Here is a 20,629-nt window from a genome sequence, read left to right as displayed (position 1 = left end):
TCACAATACTGACATGTTTATTTATCCGTGGCTTCAAATATTGAGTAGCATTTGGTGAAAGTGTGAGGAAGTCAGAAAGAGAGACAAACTAACACGTAGTGTTGGCTCTCATAAGAAGAATATACAACATTGTGAGCCCAGCTTCATTCTTTAATCTTGCGTGTGCTATATATTCCTATTCCAAGAGGATAACAAATGAATATTTAAATTACTGTATGCAATACAATAAAAAAAAAATCAATGTTATGATTAATTAAATCTAGCAGCCAGCAGTCTGGAGTCTGGAACTCAGAGGGATTATAGCCTTTAAATTGGCCGTGGTATAATAAAACGTATTTTTATTCAACATAAAAACTTGTCAAAAGAAGCATTTTTTTATTTTGAACTGTTATGTCAAGTCAGTAACTTCCAACATTCTAATTTTAAGTTTCATATATCTTCAAAAAGGCAAATATAAACACTGGTGTAGAAATACTACTTTCAATTAGCGTTTTATTGATGAAATAAATACATATATCCTATGAAGTGCAATGAAGACCATAACACTTGACTTTTTGGTCAGGGTCAATAATAAGGAGTGCTCTTTATTCATGAAATACTTTAATAGTAAATGTATGTTTTTAAGGGAGAGTGGAATTAAACTGTTAAAATGGTGTGAGCTGTAAGGCAAGGAAAGATATCTTTTTATTGATATATCAGATTTCAAAACGAGACAAACATTTTATTTATAGCATTAAGATATAGCGCGACAGAAACTCCTTTTTAAAATGATATTTAAATAGATTTAAAAGGTCATTAGGAAACCAAGAACATACAAAATAACAAGCTCAAATGGAATAACACAAGCAACAAATACAAGAATAAATGCATTGTCAAATATGAATAGTTATTTGATTTAAAAAAAGCATCGGAGTCTTTTCCAGATATGTAAAGCATAATAAATGAACGCTGCTTCTCCATGTTTACGTCTGAATCTGGGGACAGAAATGAAACCTGATGTTCATATCAAATCAACACATTGTCTTTGCTCATCGCTGAAGAACAGCTTGGGAAATGAGACCCTGACTTGTTGTGTGTTGGTTCTGTCCTGGCAGCCGCTGTTCAGTGAGGACACGGGGGAGCCGTTCAGCCTGCTCCACAGCACCTCTCATGTCCAGGAGGGAGTCCACTCCATGGAGGTGCTGCTGCTCCGCATCCAGAAGGAGCCGCAGGAAACCAAAGGGAGCGGGTTCTGCGTGTCTCTGGAGTGGATCACAGTCGCCAACAGTGCGGGACAAGGTGGGTGGTGCGCAGGCCAGCTTCATCTCAGTAATGTAGCATGGAGTGAAATAAGAGAAGACAAGTGTGTCATACATAATAAGGGTCTCAAATTCAAGCCTATTATTTCATTTTCATGTTCTTTTCTTTACAGTGCAAATACCCAGTAGGCGACAGAGAGCCTTATAATTAAACTCTACAAGGAAGTTAGTCATAGTCTGACTTTAATGCGGTTTAATTATGAGGTCTCAGAGGACATTCGTAATCTCTAAAGCAGACATTGCCATGAAGACATTTCATTAAAGTTCTCGGCACTTTCTGAGAATGAGAGACACCCTGACTAATGATTCAAAGATTGGGAAGGAAGAAAAAACAGGAGCAGCCTTTACCAGAGGTGGGAGTAAGTCCTACACGTGCAAGTCATGAGCAAGTCTCAAGTCTTAGCCTACAAGTCTCTAGCAAGTCCCAAGTCACTTTGATGAGAGTCAAGCAAGTCAAGTCATTGCTCAGGTCAAGCAAGTCACAAGTCAAGTCCAACAAAATTCTGATGAATAAGCCCAGTTTCCACATTTAAATCAGTTAAAGATATTGTGGTTATGAAAAGTTTAATTTAATTTTAACATAAACAGCAATGTAGCATGGGGCGCTGAAATTATGACCATATAAGTTCTAAAAGGGCTCTAAAGTGATAACAGGAGTACAACACAAATATTTTCACGCACGCACGCACACATACACACATACACACACGCACACATGCAGAGCACAACATGAATACCAAGTCCCAGTCAAGTCTTTTATCAATGTTAGTCAAGCAAGTATCAAGTCCAAAAATATGTGACTCAAGTCATGTGACTCGAGTCCCCCACCTCTGGCCTTTAGAGAGTGCTTTCTTCATTAAGTTGGATGTATAGATGGAACCCTTTGATACCTGCGCGATGTAGAATAATTGTTTATTTATTTTAGGCCTCAATGGCTTTATATTTGATCTGAATATGATTGTAAAGGGGATTGTAAGTCTCCAAAGTCAAGCATGTCATTAATATGCTGATATTCTGAACAATCTGTGCCGTTGTATTTGCTGTAAAGTGTCTCTGCTGTAGGCTATTTTATTATAAGTACAGCACTTTGGCTCGACCAAACATCGTTTATAAATGTGCTATATAAATAAAACTTGATTTGATTTGATGTTGTACCTCTTCCACTAGACAACTCCGTACTGTAGACACAGTTTGTGGGGCCCTATCATGTTAAGGGAAACATGTCCCAGTAGAGGCAAATGTGAACTGAAAAATGTGCATAATATGTCCTCTACAAAAGAAGGTGTGAGTGTTTGTTAGGTCATTGGATTTCCTACATGTCTCTTGATTCAATATTTTGCTGACATGGGTGGAAAATGATAGAACTCTTATTTCACAGAGAGCCACATGTGCTTGAGCATGGAAAGCACACATTCACGTACACCTTGCACAATTTCATATTACCCAAAGTGACCAACATCTTGGACTGTAAATGCAGGCCTGACACAATGTTATTACTTTCTCATAACAAACGGAGGATATGAAATGAAAAAGTTATTTTCCGCTTCATTCGGGCAAATAGTCTGGTTTGCGCCACTAAGGAAAACTATCACACTTTGTAACGCATATAGGCAAAACCTTTCAATAACTGAAATGCATTCATTTATATTCCTGTGATCTTTTATTTTCAGAATACAGTTTTTATCCCTGAGGGAAATGGAAAAAAAAAAGACATAAAAAGAACATCAAGAAGTTAAAGTAAAAATGTGCAATAGAAAGATCAAATAAAGATATTTATCTAAATATAAGCAGATAACCAGATAGCAAGTCAACAGTATATGCCACGTAAATCTTCATGATCTAACATCTGGGAATATGAAGATTCATTTTTAGTTTGGCTCTGTCAAACTGAGGGTATAAGATACTTGTGGTCATGACGATAGATACATGATTGCCATTATCATGCTAAATGATGTCTTGTAAGCCACTTTAATACACCAAGACCCGGGGAACATTATAGAAAAATTCATGCACTGATTTCATCTCCAGATATATAGACATTTGGAGATTGATGTAACATTTGATTTTTCTGAATTCTTTTTTTGGGCACATTTTATATTCAGTCAATCAAATAAAAACAATAGATATATTAAACTGAAGTTCAATATGTTCAATCTTCATATTATGTTTCCCTGCAAATGTGGGGTTTCTGTGCTTTTGATTATCAATTTAGATTTCCTAATTGATATCACGAGTCAGTTGTGAAATGAACAATAGATACCAAAGGCACAGCAATATCTAAAACAATAGCAATACAAACCAAAAGTGCCCTTTACACAAGTTGATGTAATCACTGATGACATGCAAAACAAAATGTAATCAAAATAAGATAAAACCGAAATCAGCAGACATTTTGTTCAAAGGTCCATTAACTGCTGGAATAACAAGTTTACAATACTCTTGCCTCTGCTCTAATAGAATGGACTTTATCGCTGTTGTCTCTCCACATGCAGGTCAGGAGAAGAAGTACGAGGTGAAGAAGAGGAGGGTCCTCAATGGGAAGACGGTGCCTCACTATGCAGCGGTGGAGCCGAAGGGGAAGGGGCTCATGGTGGCCTCGGAGAAACCGTTCGCCTTCACTCATGTGGACGGGCTCCCAGTGCAGCTGCCAGACCCCGAGCCCATGGAGGTGGAGAAGACAGGTGTGTCACCAGGGCTGCCGGGTTAGGGACTTAATTCTACCTTTTATTTTCTACGTTAACCAGTCATCCAAAAATACCTCCATCTCAGTCATTGAAAGCTTCAGTAATTGCTTGCGCTGAAAGACAATTGCTTACTTTATATAGTTCTTATGGGTTCTGTTAACAACCAGTAGATATTGATTAACATTTAATTTAATGTCACATTTCCTGCCTTCTGACATATTTAAGTCCATCATTCACCCTCCTTTTAGCGCTATTTTGGTCTCTACCTACCTTAGTTTGGAAAGGTATCTGAATATTTTGCTGCTCAACGGTCCTTTACCAGCTAGTTGCTAACTTAACTCTTTAGCGTTCCGTGCCGTTTAGGGAGTTTACATTAGGTTCAAACGGTTGCCTGCAGTTTCTGTAAACAGGGCTAATGATTGCATCATTTGGCAAAAAACCCACTAATTACCAGCTAAGAGGGGTCAAAGGTTTCGTACAGCTGCAGGGGATACATCTCTTTTCATTATCACGTTTTTATTTGAGCCATTGTTATTATAATGATTTAGACCAGGGGTATTCAACTAAAATTCAACGAGGTCCAGTTAGAGAAAATCTCCCCGTGCAAAGGTCTGGAACATCAAAATGTGTAACTTGCTTTATGACTTAGTGTGATATATATTGAAGTAGTTGTAGCTTTATCAACGTCTGCATGTAATCAACAACTGACTGCCAATCAAATAAAGAAAGTACAATTAAAAAACAACTATTTATTATCAATTAACTTTGAACTATACAGATATACAGTAAATACGTGTAATGTTCCTCTCGGCCTGCATTTACAAATAAAATAGAGAAAATAAATAAAATAGCTTTTGAAAATGTGTGCATCTTAAAAGTGCTTAATTTTAGATAAATAAAATAAAGTGTAGCAGCAGCTTGAGTTTCCCTTTTTCTTTGTTAACCGTTTCACATCATGACTTAACTGTTTCAGACGATTATAGAACCATATCAGTCTTTACACATCATAACAATTGAACAGTTTTAAAGTTTCTCTTTTTTTCCTCTTATATTGCAGTCCCTCACTCACTTCTTTTTATTCAGTGCGAGAATTGAGCTTGTCCTGCCAGGAGTTTAAATCTGGGCTGAAATGGTGTCAGGGCCATTCTCATACACACATGCAGGTGCTCATTGGTTAGCCTCGGTTAGCTCATTGGTTAGCCTCGGTTAGCCTGCCCTGGAACCATATTTAGTTTTAGTTTTGATCCAGGTGGACTGATCATATTGGGCTCTGAGACTGCTTATTTTTTGTGACCTCAGTTCTGACTTGAGAGGGAATGTTTGGTCAAACACTTTGTGTTTTGTCTCATAGTGGCGTTTTGGCACTTCTAATGAGCGCCACGGTCTCTGAACAAATGGGACACACTGGCTCTGTGCTCCCAGTGGGCAGGATGAACATGAACGAGTCCACTCAGGGTTAAAAGCTCTGTTCTCACTGTCCACTTTCCTCTTCTTGGAGAGCGCCATGTGTCATTATTTGTCTCTCCCTGTCTGCCGCTAACACGCCTGTTCACTCTCCTCTCCGCTTCTCTCCCTGTATCGCTAATTATTCTCTTCACTCACTTTCCTCTCTGCCGCGCTGTCGTCTCTTCTTCTGCGTTTCTCTCCTTGTATCGCTCACTCGTCTCTCGCCCCCTGTCGGCGGCGGTTAAAATAGAATCGCCCCGTCAAAATTGAAATCCCCTATTTCATTAATGTATTGATTATAGGTCCGGGTCCGTATAGGTCTGGGTCCGGATCCGGACCGCGGTCCGCCTGTTGCCGACCTCTGATTTAGATGGTTGTTAGTACAGCATATAATTAATAATACAATTAAATTAAAATATAACAAAATATCCCATTTTCATTTGGTAGAAGTTGCAAATAAATGAATATAATACAATAAAATGTGTGATTAGTTGGTGTAGTAAAAATACACCAACTGGGCTAGATTTATACATAATGAACTCAATGAAATAAGTAGTCATATTTCCCACACCAGTGTCAAAGTGAACGGTGTACTCGCAAGTGCATCATGAACATGACCATATCTCTCCGTCAAAAGTTTTAGTTCTGGTTGCAAAACTGATTTAGAAAAAGTTTTGTTAATTCAGAAGACCCAGTTTGACTCATGATGTAGAAACGAGAGAAAGAGGTTATGTCGCGCTTTGGCATCAATCATATTTATAATAAGAAAGTGCCGTCTCTCGCCAGAGAGTGTACCAGCCTGTATGTACAAGCGTTGAAACAAATTGAAACACAATCATCATCTGGACTCTGACTACATCAAAGATATGATCATGATCATCATCACACTCATTTCTTGACATTTCTATGTTGAGAGTATTTCCTGTCAAGATTCCTCATGCAGTTGCATCTGGTTATTCCCAGTAAAAAAACAACATGTAAGCTTCTTCTGCTCATTACCTTTCATAGGCTCAAAGTGACTCTCTGGGTTGTAGCCATAGACACGCTGGAGCAGGCAGCACAATATTCCCAATCAGACGGGGGTCTCTGTCGGATCTGATCATCTGTCTCAGTCCATGGATTCTATCCAGAACATTTATTAATGCTTGTCATAAAACCAGAACATAATCTGTATTTATAATTTATGATTTATGTTGAGGTTTTAATTTGCTAATGAATATATTATTTGTCCTAATTTGTTGAAACTGTTGAACTGATTCGTCTAAAAATTGATGATTGATGTCAAAATAATGATGAATGCCAGTTATTTGGGTCCAAAGGGATGTTTTCAAGTGTTTGATGACCAATAGTCAAAAACCCAAAGGTGTGACAAGTTGCAAATTCTCACATTTTAGGGACTGGAACAAAACAATAATTGTTTTGTATTAACTGTTAAAAAATAATGATATTATTTAGAATGTATTGATATTGATTCTTTTAGTTTTTTGTTGTTGTAAAATGTCCTTTTTACTTTATTGCTGAGACCTAGATGAGTAGAGTGCTACCACACATACCTGTACAATAAATAGTCAAATAAAGTCAGGAATTAGCAAGGTTAGCTTAGCATAAAGCTAACTTACTATCACCTTGTATATTTTTCAATGCATATTACCTGCATTGATACATTTTGACAGGGCTAAGCTAAGCTAACTGGCTACTGGCTGTAGATTCAAATTAACCTACAAACTTGAAATGGGTATCAATCTTCTGATCTAACTCCACAAAAAACAAAATAGGCGAGTTTGCCAAAATGTTTCTAAATTGACAAAATGTTTCACGTTGCTTTATTTTTTACAGACATCACCCTTATAACCATGTCTAGCAGTACATTTACAATACATCCTGTTTCTGTACTGACTCAGATGTTCTAATCCAAATCTTTTTTATTTACACCCTCTAAAAGGGCATACATTCCCCTCTTTTTCAAAATATATAAAAACCTTGGGTGACCGAGACAGCGCATCGTATATGTCAGTGTATTTGTGTGTTATAATAGCAGCTTTTAGCCGATCCTTTTATCAGCCGTCTGCTTTTCTCGTTTCGGAGTAGTAGAAGTGGATTAGATGTCAGGAGAGGAGGCGTCTTCAAAGCACTTGTAAGTGATGAGAAAGGGGGGAGGAGAGATGGAGTTGAATTTGTGGTGCGCAGATGGAGAACAGGTGCAGATATGCTATAGAGAAAGTGTCCAAACGTGTGGTTGGATAAGTATATTACGTAAGTGGAGAGTGGCTGTGTTAGGTTGGCATTGTATGTGTCTGAACAGCAGTTAGGAAGACAGAGAAGTTCAAGCGATGAACAGTGGAGAGGCAAAGAAGAGATTGAGAAATGAAAGAGAAGATTTGGCAGCCCCCTTCTCCCCTTCTCTTTAGTTCTTTTGTTGATGCAGTCGACAACAAAAGGTGATAATGAACCTGTCTCAGTTCCCCACATCCCTGCCAGATATGGAGCAGGTTTGTTGCTTTGGAAAATCGAAATTGGACCAATTTCAGTGTTCAGGCTCTGGCAGTAATCACAGAGTGAGAGATCACAGTTCTGGCACTACGGTTTCTCCATAGGAGTGTTGTATGTGAGAACATTCACTTTGGCTGCTCATGAATCAGATGATTCAGCTTGGAGTGATCTGTTCCCTCTGTTGTTTCAAATTTTTCTCCACAGTTGTTTCATGGCTTATTTTTTTAATCGTATAACTCTAGCCAGGTTTGAAGCATCTCTACATTTCTTTAATTGGCAGCTGAGTAGTTTATTCCATTACAGGTTGTTGGACGATGAATACATCTGAGGGGGTGATTGATTGATTTATTGATTGATTGATTGATTGATTGATTGATTGATGCAACTCTTGCATACGACTTTGTATTTTGTGGATCTCAATTCCCTGTTTGATTTCTGTCGCCATGGTGTAACCCGACTGCATGCTCTTACTATTAAAAGCGCAAACTACGTTATCAGCAGGCTATCTGAAGAAGGCCAAGTGACACACATAGCTTTTTGAATTTGTTTGCGTACTTGCACATCCCTGTTATATTTGCAAAATATTTTTGGGAGTTTAAAAATCTACTTTCGATCAGGCATTTGTGAATCCAGTTTGTGTTGAGTTGTTCTCGAATGTGTGTTTGTGCATCGGCCTTTGCTCACAGAGATTTGTGGGCGGTGGTGGCGAAGTCGATAGGGACTTGGCTTGGCAATTGGAAGGTCACCAGTTCAAGTCCCGGCAAGACCAAGTGCTACCGGTGTGCTCCCCGGGCGCTGTTCAAAATGGCTGCCCACTGCTCCTAACACTAGGATGGGTCAAATGCAGAGAAACAATTTCCCCACGGGGATTAATAAAGTATATCAAAATCAAAAAATCAAAAATCAAAAAAATTAACCCCTCCTCACCCAGGTTCTCCTATCAATGGGGGCTAACCATATGTTGCTAAGAGGTTACTAAGCAGCATTTCTGAATTTAGTTTGTTTCTTATTCGGTTTCCCAGCTGGTGAAATGAGGCGGACTGTTCAGTGATGGGGTCACTGTATTATCCTCCTTTTATGAAAGCCTGCTTTCCGTGAGGTAGGTACTTTCCACCTGAGCCAAGATCTCTGAAAAACTGTAGTTTGAAAGAAAATCATGTCTGAATCTCTATTATGAACAGCAAGTTATGAAAGGGACTCAAATAGATTGTATTATAGAAATGTATCCGTGAACAACCTGTAACTCTTCCTTCAAATTGCGAGTTGAACACAAAGCTGCCAAATTGTTTCTGATCAGATTTGCGATTGGATTTTTTCCTTTCTGATTCTGTACTTGCCTGTCATTTTATCGAGCTTCTGTAGACTGTTGGTCTAAGAAGGACACAAGGCCGGGTGTTGGTACATGTTCCAACGAGGCTATTTACAGAAATGTCCTTGGTGACTTCCGTTTCAGGGTATAAATCTTTTTCACCAGCAATATTCAGATGGTAATTATTTTGTGTTTCATTGAAGCGCACCAGGTGTTTTCACTGTCTGCTAAAAAGAAAAATGATTTGCTTGTGAACAACAGAATGCTACCAGGCCAGGGGAGGCGCTGAGTCACATTGTGGGCAATGGTGAGAACAGATTTGTTTCCACATTACACATTACTGTTCCCAAATGATTCAAACTATTTCCAAACCTCGAGGAATCCATCATTTAAATCAAGATAACAGTCCATTTTGACATATCCCTGTGCACATGCGTAAGCGTTGTTTCTACCGGAAGCTTTAAAAATGTACTTAAAAAAAAAATTCTACTACATTGGTAGTATTTAAGTCATCAGACGTCTTGATCTTGAGTCTTCAGAGAAACAAGCTAGCAAACATTAGTCTTTAGCTCGAAGCCACTTTGTCCTGTTTCCACCAAGAAAACACTTATTTTACCTGCTTTATTTTGAGTTTTTACTGGTTTCCAACACCTGGATTCTTTGTTGTGGAGAGTAAAGGACCTTTGCCGATAATTCGGCTCCCAGTAAAAACCTCTAAAGGAATCGAAGAAAAACTAAAACCCTCAATGCGCCAGATTTCAATTCAAGTAAGAGCAACAGCTTATGAGATAAAACGCTTTATTTGCAATATCTAGAAATCCTTTTAAAGAGAAAACCTTGATCTAGCACTTCGCTTGGATCCACTCTGAAAACAGCTTCTTTGACCCATGGTCTAACACGGACTATATTTATTTAAGATCTATTAATAGACTTCAAGGGGTAATTTTCACCAACAGATGAACAGGACTACATCCTCTCAGATCTATCGCAGGCTGAGGTAACAGCAATCTGTTTCTGCTGGGTTGTACACTGTTTAGATTAAGATTTTGAAGCCCCTGAAAACCTTTTTTTCGTGATGCATGAACACAATTATTAAGACCAAACCGTTTTGGTTATTTCACAGAGGGAGAGACTTTCTTTAATGATCTTTTGTCTGAGCTTTTCTTAATGGCACTATTTGCTCGATGTGCAGAAATGTTTTAATCAAAATCTGTCAACTGTTACTTTCAGACAGACGGAATGCAAAGCAATTATTCTTCATACATGTAGTAAAAGATAGCCAAAGGGGAAAAAGAGAAAGAGTAGTCTATGGGGAGTCCTTTGTTCAGTTCAGAGGTTGAGCTGAACTTAAACACACACGGACATCCTGTCCTTTGCTAGTAGGCTTAAAGGTGGGGTAGGTCATTCACTTCAGAAACACTTGTTGTTATATTCTATGGAATGCTCTTAACATCCCGATAGCAATGAATACATTAAATGCTTTGACAATAAATACATAAAAAAAGTCATCTGTGGAAGCCGTAGTACTGTAAAAAGCACGACCAATCATCTGAGCCGGCCCGGCTAAAGTAACTGGATGGCCTACCTGCCTGTCAGCCTTCCATCTGTGCACAAACTTATCTCGTGCCCTCATTGGTCATGTGGCGTTCGTGTGTGTTGGAGGAGGGGCTCTGTGAGGAAGTCTGAAGGAAGTGGCAGATTTATTTCGGCTGCGTACTTTCAAATTCTAGCGCACTCGAGCTGGTTTCTCCATTCTTACCTTTAATTCTACCTTTAATGTCAGAGAATTACCCATTTGCTCATAAAAGGCGAAATGAAAATGCTGTTACTTAAAGAGCCTGTGACACGGTTTTCCCCCATCATCCAAACCCATCAATTTGAGTACATATTGTCCCCTTGAAAATCGTTACTGAACTGATTTTGGATATTTGTACTTTGATAACCATTAATCTGCCTTCAATGTTGACAATTTTCTGGATCTTCTCTGGGATTCTTCAAGTCCCGCCAAATGATGGGTGACGTCATTGCGGGCACAGCGCTCCAGCTGCACCGTCCAGGATCCCAGCATCTGCATGTAAACCTTTATATATATACAGTCAGATGTAAACGCACGACGGCGCACACAGCAGCAAGCTCAGACAGCGATGACAGGTTAATGTTGAACGTGTCTGAGAGCTCATATGAGGCTGAAGGATCGGTTTATGTTGTATCTGTTAGAAGTTTAGGAATGAGGTGCGTCAATATGGGCGATCATATGGTCATGTAGCCAGTGGTGGAATGGGACTACAAATCATCCCGGGACTCTCGACCGGCCCATTTCGGTACCGCTAGTAAATTGTCAACGGGGGGAGTGGGGGATGTCAGGGGCGGCGGGTGCTGTATATAGTAAATGTAAATATGTAAATATTTGTGTCACTGCATCCTGGTAAAATACAAATATAATGTATAATGTCTGTGTCTTTGACATTAGCGCTGCGAGCCACCTGTGCCCTGTACTACGAAGCCAGTTCAACAGACCCTGGATATGTTTGAGTAACAAACAAACTAACAACAACAAACTAACAAACGAGATCTCGCTAAGCGGTCCTACGACGCTGGTTATCAACTCGGTAAATCAAGCCAGGGTTTCTCTCTCCAGCTGAGAGCGCGTTCACGTCTAAGACACGAGTGGATCTGACTTTAATTACATTTGACTCGAGTGTTTCGTCAACATAATGTGTTAAATAATACTTCTGCATCCAGTCTGTGACACTGTGAGTGTTGCACGGCCAGATGAGGCTGGAGAAGCTGACTCAGATAAGGAAAAATGATATATTATGATATTATCTGATCGATGATCTGATTGATGATGTAATATGAATGATAAGTGCGACACGTCGGCGTCTTCTCTGCATACGGCAGTTTAAACTGTATTTCCTTTATCCTGTAATATGACTTGAGAGATTTAAACTCCGCACACTGAGTTCATCTCTTTTCTATAGACGCCGGAGGCGGGCAGCGTCAGGTAAAAGAAGTTATTTAGCCTTCTCAAACCTGAGCCTCACGCGCCGCCTATGGGGGATGTGCTGGTGACTTATCCGACCGGCCCACTTCGGTACCGGCCCATCGGGATTCGTCCCGATGGCCAGTCCGCCACTGCACCCAGCCCACGTAAACTGTCAACGGGGGGAGCCTCGCTGCGGGGAAACGGTGGACCTAGTGTCCCGATCGGAGTGGGAATAATAATAATAATCCGTGCATTTTATCCATTAATTTCCCCAACATTGTGGTAAAAAAAACACACGTTTAATCCATGTTGTTGGTGTACTACAACTACAAAAAGCATCGGTTTGTTTTCTCATCAGGAAATGCAGACCGGCTCAAACAAACGATCATTTAATGTATCATATGTTCGCCGAATTGACATGAAAGCACTAGGGCTGTGCATCTTCACTGGTCTCACGATTCGATTCGATTACGATTATCCTGTCAACGATTCGATTCGGTTCGATATCACGGTGCATCACGATTCATACCAATGCGTTGCATCCTCAATTTTCTATATTACTGCACATGGCTTATTTTTCATCAATGCATACATGCAGTAAATACATATGAACTCTCTTTTTATTAATTAGAAAGTGCTTCAGAAATCAATAACATAAATGTCTTGACATTAATTTATAAACCAAAATAAATGAATTGTATAGGTCTAGCCTCCGTGTGTGAAGTTGTTCCATCCTCAAAAACAAAAAGCTAATGCTTCTGCAGTCTAGCTGCAGCTTCTAGCCACGGTCTTCTGTTAAGAAAGGACACTGAATGTCCTGAATGAGGCATCACATACATGACTTGAGTCTGAACACAGCAGACAACAGGAGTATTTACAACAGCATATACAAACAAAAATAGTGCATGTGGGTGCACACTTACATTCTCTGTCTTACTGTTACATAAATCCCATGAATGTTTGAGATTAAATTAGCTGCATTATATCTCAGTGATTAAGTGAATAATAAAGTTTCTATCGGGTCACTATCAGCCTGTCACTCATTATTTTTCAGGGAGGGGGCGGGGCTTGGAGGAACGGAGGGGAGACGGTGATCGCGGAAGCTTTTTTCCTCCTGCCTTCACAAACTTTACACACGTATATATCGTCTGAAAACTGGTAGAGGACATTCATACTTTGCAATCCAAGACTTATTTAAATCCACCAAAAATCTGACATGATTGTAACGCGATTATTTTTGAAAAACATAAATCTCTGTCACACACTCCGTGTTGCTGCGGCTCAGAGACACAGGGACCCTGTGTCTCTGACACGGAGTGATTGAGAGCGGGTCCTTCTGCTGTCGGTTCTGGACTGGTGTTCTTGTGTTGGTGGATAAAGCAGACTGCTCCGTGTTGCTGTGCCGCTGTCACGTCTGTTCCCTGATCTCTGCGTCACCGACCGATTTGATATTAAAGTGACAGAAAAAATGTTATAGTAAAGCCGCGGCCGGAAAATCAGGAAGCAACGTTACTACTCTATAACCGATTATCTTCCGTCACTGCATCGAGACCGAATCGTCCACGTCCGCATCGCAATGCATCGTAGAAACGATTATTTTCAACACCCCTAGAAAGCACTAATAAATGTAGTTTCATCCACTTGAGTTTACAACCACAAAAATAATCGATTTGTTTTTATATCACATCCGACGGGAGGAAATTCAGCAGCTCTCACTCCCGATTTTTAATCCTAATGTAATCATCATCTTCACCACGATCATTTATGTTTATGTCGCCGAATTGACATGAAAGCACTGACAAATATGAATATACTGTAGTCAACTTCATTAAAACGTTATTAACGTGCCTAAACTCAGTAATTCACCATTTCTACGCATGACAACACACTTTGTCCGTGTTTGGCTCTCGAAGCGTTCCCGCATTGACGTCACTTCCGGCTTTCCCCAAAACTTCAAAATGAGTCGAAGGAATTTCCCCGCGATGTTCGAAATTATTGATATTTAACGGAACGGTATCGCTTTTTCTTTTTTAAACTGACTGTTCGAGATTACTAGTAGCCCAATATTTCATTGCACAACAGTTGTTGGGATGGTGTCACAGGCTCTTTAATGCAACATAATAATACTAATACATGTTATTTATATAGCGATTTTCCTGGTGCTCAAAGTGCCTAACATCTATTATATAATTGAAACAAAATGGTATAGTTTGTTAATTATACATTTTCTTCAGATTAAAAACCTTTTGAGCATTGTCCTTTTTATTGACAAAAATATGAAACATTCAGTAAGCACGATTTACACCTAATACTGTCACTTATACCTATAATTATTTCATATTATGTATTTTCTCAATCCAAAACTAAAAAGTAAATTGTAACCACAACTTGTGCTACTTTGATTATTGATTATATAGATGTATTTAGCATTTTAACATCAAACGCTTTTACTTTAATCAAACTGAGCTTTTGTCTACAGTAAACTATAGGCGCATTCACACTGCGGTACTTTTCCCTCAAAGGTTCATGCGAACTTAGTTCATGAGAACTCTTTTATCGCGTTCACACCAAAAAGAGCCGGTACTAAAATTAGTTCATGCGAACCTTTTTACCCCCTCGAAAGTCCCTGCTAGAGAGCAGGGACTTTCGAGCGGCTGTTTTGTGAGAAAAGAGCTATATTCCTGATTGGCTGGGCGGATTGCAAACCACGCCCCGTAAAACTCCCAAAAAGTTTTGTGAAGCCGCCATTTTATTATCCTCTCATTAGCATTATTAGCATTAGCATTAGCCCAGCGCAGAAACGCAGAAAGACTAACTTATGGCAACACAAAATAAAACATGGGAGCGGTGGAGATGAGGAGGTGTCGGCGTTCTGGCGATTTACTCGGAAGGCTTCAGTAGAAGCTGCTGGGACTCCCAGCAGCTTCTACTGAAGCCAGTCCCCAACTCCGGGGACTTCCGGCCGGGGACTTTGGGCGGCAGTATACGCCGTGAAGTGGTTTGCGGCCTGCCAGTAAACCCAAAGCAGAAGAAGTAGAAGTGACGTCAGCGGCTTCATTTGCCTAATCCAGAGCTATTTATATATATATAAATATATATATCTATATGGCGCTGGCCTAATCCACCCCCAGGAACTTTCTCCGGTGTGAACGCGATCTGTACTTAGTTCATGCGAACTAAAGAGTTCGCATGAACTAAGTTCGCATGAACCTTTGTGGGAAAAGTACCGCAGTGTGAATGCGCCTTATGTAAATGACTACAAATACTGTAGCACAATAAAATGTGCAATAAAAAGTTTTGACAGGATATTTCTGCACCAACTGAAATGTCAACTGGTGCAGGAGAATTGGCTTGATGGCTTCACTCTGAGAAAAAGTCCTCGTAGTCTCCCTGGCATATTGATTATTCATTTATTGTAATAGTCCCCCGTCTGCAGTACCTCTGAATATTCAGCAGTCATTTCCTTTAAATCCGGCTCTGTATCAGATGTTTTATGTATGACTCTGTAAATACTGTCTAACTTTAGCACCATTAATTTCTCTCCTGTTTCAGACCCCATCTACTTCTGGCAGCAGACGGCGGAGGATGTCACGGTGTTTGTGCGCATGCCCGAGGGTGTCACCAAAGAGGAGGTGCAGTTCAGCCTGACCGCAGACCAAATCATGCTGGGAGTTCAGGGTTTCCCTCCTCTGCTGGAGGGCCAGCTGTTTGCACCTGCAGACCCCGAGGCCAGCGCCTGGATCATCAAAGAGGACAAAAGGTGTGCAACGTTTCTGAGTTTGGATTTCATTATTTGTGTTATACAAACAGCAGTGACACAGGATTCCTCATGGTACCTTCCAGCTGTATTTCTGTTTTCAAAAGTGGCAATTGACATGTAACATATCATCTTGCCCAAGGTCACCTCCACATGTTGACCGTAGGGGCCGGGATCAAACCACTGACCCTCTGATCGGTAGATCAGCGCATCAAGCCCTTGAGCCACAGACGCATTGTTTCAACGATTTGAGAGAACGGACATGAGAAATGTTTGTATTGTATTTAATTTTTTGCAATTTTTAATCCTTCTTGAGGGCTTCAAAAAAGTATAAGGAGAAAGTTAATTCAGTCCCACTTGGCAGGACAGCGCGTTTTCTCTAGATGTACTGTATATCCATTTATTTTACTTATATAACATTAGCTTTATTGCAGAATATTACTTGTTTTTTTAGCAAAGCAAGATATCATCAAGAAAGTCATATATTTTAAGGGTGTCAAGTATGCAAGGCATGGAGCAGTAGAGGTTTTTTTCTTTATTATTAATAATATAAATGTGAAAAGTATTCAGCTGCCTTTTTTAAAGGGATTTAGATGACACCGAGCAAGAGAGCCATCTGTGAATGGCCTCCTTGTCGTGTGTCCCTGTGACTCCGGTCACAGTGTCCTCGTTGAGAACGCAGCACAAAGTGCCTTACAATTCAGCAGCAAAGACAAAAACACTGTTTGAAAAGATGTTTACAAATGTGACCATGTGAGGAGCATGTGAGGAGCATGTGAGTCTGCGCTTTACGAGAGCCATTCTCTGCTCCCCTCCACCTCTGCTGCAATAGTATTTCTCCATGCAGTTATAAAACAAAACGCAACCAATAGGTTTTACTTTATTAATCGATCAAACTTTATGTAGAGCACATTTCAAGTTTATTAAATGCACTTTAAACGGCTTAACAAGGGACATTTTCTCTGCCAGAATTAAGATCAAATTGGAATAGAAATAAAACAAATCATCAGGATCAACAGTTGGATCAGAGTGTTAACAACATGCAGGAATATAGGAATGATGTAAAAAATAAGTAAGAATAAAACAACTATAGAATGGTAACGCAAAGAAATATATCAATATTCTCAGCTTCTCTTAGATCCTTTGAAATGACTGAAAGCAGCATCGGCAAATGTTTTTGAGAGGTCTAAGCAAAAATAGATTGGGTCAGTTTGTGAGTTTAAGCTAATATTTCCTCACAGAATGGACCGAGACGTTTTCTCCCGGGCAGTGGGCATTCGGGTATTTTAATAAAAAAAGAAACTGTGGCAAGGCAACAGGAGTAGATACAATTTACTCTTAGATTGCTGGGAGTGCCTTACATTTCCCCCATGTCTCATGGAGGTCATTTGTCTCCACTCTAATGATGGCAGTATACGTGGTACTGGACCTCATTAGGCTGATTAACACCAGATTGTTGATGTGGCCCCGTCCAGGTTGTGGAACAGCGAATCTGCTCTTTCTCTACTTCTTTTGAAATGGCAGCCACTGTAGTTCAGTGATGCACATCAATAATAAAGGCAAGGGAGTTGAATCCTTTTCATAAACCTTGGATGTATTAGTACAGAATGGGTTGAGTCGTCACATCCTCCACTTTAAGTCCTTTCATCCTCGTCTCCATCAGCTCTTCCTCTCTGAATCCTATTACTTCAATATGAGTCATTCAATGCTCAGCTCCGTGCACACGTTACATGCTGTAGGCTAGATTTCCGAGGATCCTGGATAAGGTTTAAGGCTGCTTTTGTAAACGCTGAGCATGCTTCTCCAAGTTGGTGAAAGTTATCTCTATTGCTCATGTGTTGTCAAGTTGGTGAAGATGTTTCTTCATTTGCATTCATTTTAATGTTTACATTATTTTTGAAAGTGTTCTCCTAATGTAAGTGTTTTGGGCCGTCGTAGGGCGTTTGAACGGGTGGTCCACACGATTAAAGCTGATCCCTCCTTTAAGGAGGCACATTTTGGTGACATTTGTCTTTTAGGGATGATGGTACCACACAGTGACACTTTCCTTTGTCTCCTGTTGGAGGGCTCTGTGCATCGAGATGCCCTTTAAAGCTATGAATATATCCAAAATCATCTCGGTTTTTTTCCATAGATACTCAAAGGACATTATGCTAGTCAAACAAAACATAAAATAGATTGGTTGATGGATATTTAGAAGTGTGTATGTTAATCTGTGGGTGTATGCATCCACGTTCCATCTGGATGTCCTTCTGCAACGTAAATAACTAGAACAAAAAATCACCCTTTTGTTTGTATCATCGCGCATGTTTCTCCATACCAATGGGTTATTGTTCTATAGACCGACGGCTGAGCACCACCCTGCTTCCCTCTGTCCGGAACTGAATTAAGAAGCTGCCCTTTGTGTCTCTTTCATATCTTTTCATCATTACCCATATATAGAGTTGTTTCATAACATCCGCATGAATGGCAGTATGAATGATATTTTTATCTCTGAATACCCACATTCTTAGATTGAGGACGCTACGTGCGCATTGTGCCGTGTTGAAGTAGTCCGTGGACTATTTTCGCCGGGGAAAATTGTCTTTTCTTTTGCTAGGACTGAAACCTGGAAGCAACAACATGAAACCCTGAGGAAGTCCAGTTTCTTTCAAATCAAGTGTTGTTACACATTTCTCTAAATGTTGTACGTCATGAAAACCAGAACAAATATGAAGTGAATGAGCTTTAGTTAACGATTTGGACCTGGACAAGGTTTCTGTTCCACTATATCTGGCATTACAGCAAATCCCTTTTTAGGTAGGTTTGGCAGCATTTGTAGACACTGCTTACCATTCCTGTTGTTTGTTATTGCCATCAATCAGTGGTAGCTTATTAACTGTAATTGTCTAAGGACAAAAGGGAAACTTTTAGCTGTCAAAAGTCCTGTGTAGTGTGTACACAATAAACGGTGCAAAATATGGTTTCAAAGCAGCGCCTGTTATTTGAATGTGTCAGAAACATTCTTCTTTTGATGCTGTGTGTGTTTCTGCCCTCTCAGCCAACTATTCAGCAAGAAGAGATCTTTATCTCTCAGCTTTTTATCATTTAAACCTGCTAATGTTGAGAGCTTCGTCTTATTTATGTAATAAGGGGTTTAATACTGGACTTTGATAATATGCTATCGAACCATAAATCAGCCTCACTGTTGTGTGCCTGCACCCTTTCAAATGCGACTTGTAATGTCTTGGTTTGAGACATTTGATGGAATCTGCAATATGAAATCTTTCATTTGAAAATATATTTAGCTACATTAGTCTGCCAATGCTCTCTCATGGCATGGTGTGTTGCTTCAGAGTCATGTATGGGCTTCTATTCCCAGGAGAGACTTAGTTACGGTTTTGCATAGCAACATAAATACATTTAGTTTCATAGCACTTTCAAAAACAGAAGTTGCTTTGCACAAAGATGAACATGGAGAAAAAGAAAAGTGTTGAGGGAAAAGTTACACAATGATTACAGTTAAAGTATTTTAGAATCATTATTTGGCTAAATGACACGGGGACATTTTTGCACATGTAGCTCTGTGCACTTCTGTCATGCAGTTAAAACATATAGCCTTATTCAGAGGACCATAATGCATGATACATTCAGTACCAGAAAATATGATAACATACAGAAGTTGTAATATTGTCCTTGCTTAACGCAAAACAGTGCGATGTGATTGAATGTTCTCTGACGCTGGAAAATGAGAGATTAATATGAGTGCCCTGGGCAAAATGCAAACATATATGTGTTACAAGGAAAAGAAGAAAATGGTATTCAGATGTTATTCTAATTTATTCATAATTTGGATTGAATCCATAAAGACAGATCTGCATTAGCATCATTTAGTGAAAGAAGAATGAGAGTTAATGAGTTGGCTCGTGTCCTGATATTGAGTTCACGGCGCTCCCGCTAGTCCAACAGAATCAAGTGGATAGATTTCATGTGCAGAAGAACATAATAACAGTATGCAGACTCATCAAAGTAGCATATCATTTGAATATTTATATATGCACGTATTGTAGGTGTAGTGGCCAAAATCCAAAAGTTTGTCTTGTAGCTCCTATATTTCAAAGGTTCCTTTTCTTGACCACCTGTAGAGCTTGGGTCTGGGGAGCAGTGTCAGACTCGCAGTAACAAATCCACTGGAAGTTTTGGTTGCTCTTTCGACGTTTATTTTCCCGCCAAAACAAAATACGAAAACAATATTTAACGTAAACTTAAACGGCAGATCCTAATAATCCGTATTTTACTAAACATAAGGTCAATGGCGGTATTGCTGCTGCCTGCCGCCCTCCGTCACACAATGCACCTCCAATTTAAAGCTTTAGCCCCGCCCCCTTCACCTGAGCAAAGCGCACCTCTCACTGGAACAGAAACATTTATTAATAAAGGTTCCAAATAAATCAAAATAAAGGTGGCTCCTACAGTAGGTGTTGGCGTAGCTCACAGCAAATTGTTGAATGGTTGAAATGTTAGCCACGTAGAAGCAATGATTGATGCTTGAATATGATTTTAGTCATTTGGCAACAAACAATATTCACAAAACGTCTTATGTGACTGATGATGTGCTTGTAATTTTTTTTTTTGAAATGTGACCAATTGTATGGTATGCCCATCGGAAGATCCTGGAGC

General features: G+C 39.7%; 1 protein-coding gene across 1 annotated transcript in view; it reads left to right on the top strand.

Annotated features, from left to right (window-relative positions):
- Positions 1-20,629, top strand: part of nudcd1 (NudC domain containing 1) — a 58,647-nt gene that overhangs the window by 16,730 nt on the left and 21,288 nt on the right. The window contains exons 4-6 of the mRNA XM_034094457.2: positions 1,095-1,278; positions 3,791-3,979; positions 15,766-15,973. Of these exons, the coding sequence (XP_033950348.1) occupies positions 1,095-1,278; positions 3,791-3,979; positions 15,766-15,973 (581 nt within the window). The remainder of the gene's footprint in view (positions 1-1,094; positions 1,279-3,790; positions 3,980-15,765; positions 15,974-20,629) is intronic.

Source organism: Pseudochaenichthys georgianus, chromosome 11 (assembly GCF_902827115.2).
Source record: "Pseudochaenichthys georgianus chromosome 11, fPseGeo1.2, whole genome shotgun sequence".
Lineage (NCBI taxonomy): Eukaryota > Metazoa > Chordata > Actinopteri > Perciformes > Channichthyidae > Pseudochaenichthys > Pseudochaenichthys georgianus.
Note: the sequence above shows the minus strand (reverse complement) of the source record. Positions and strands in the feature narration are given on the sequence as shown.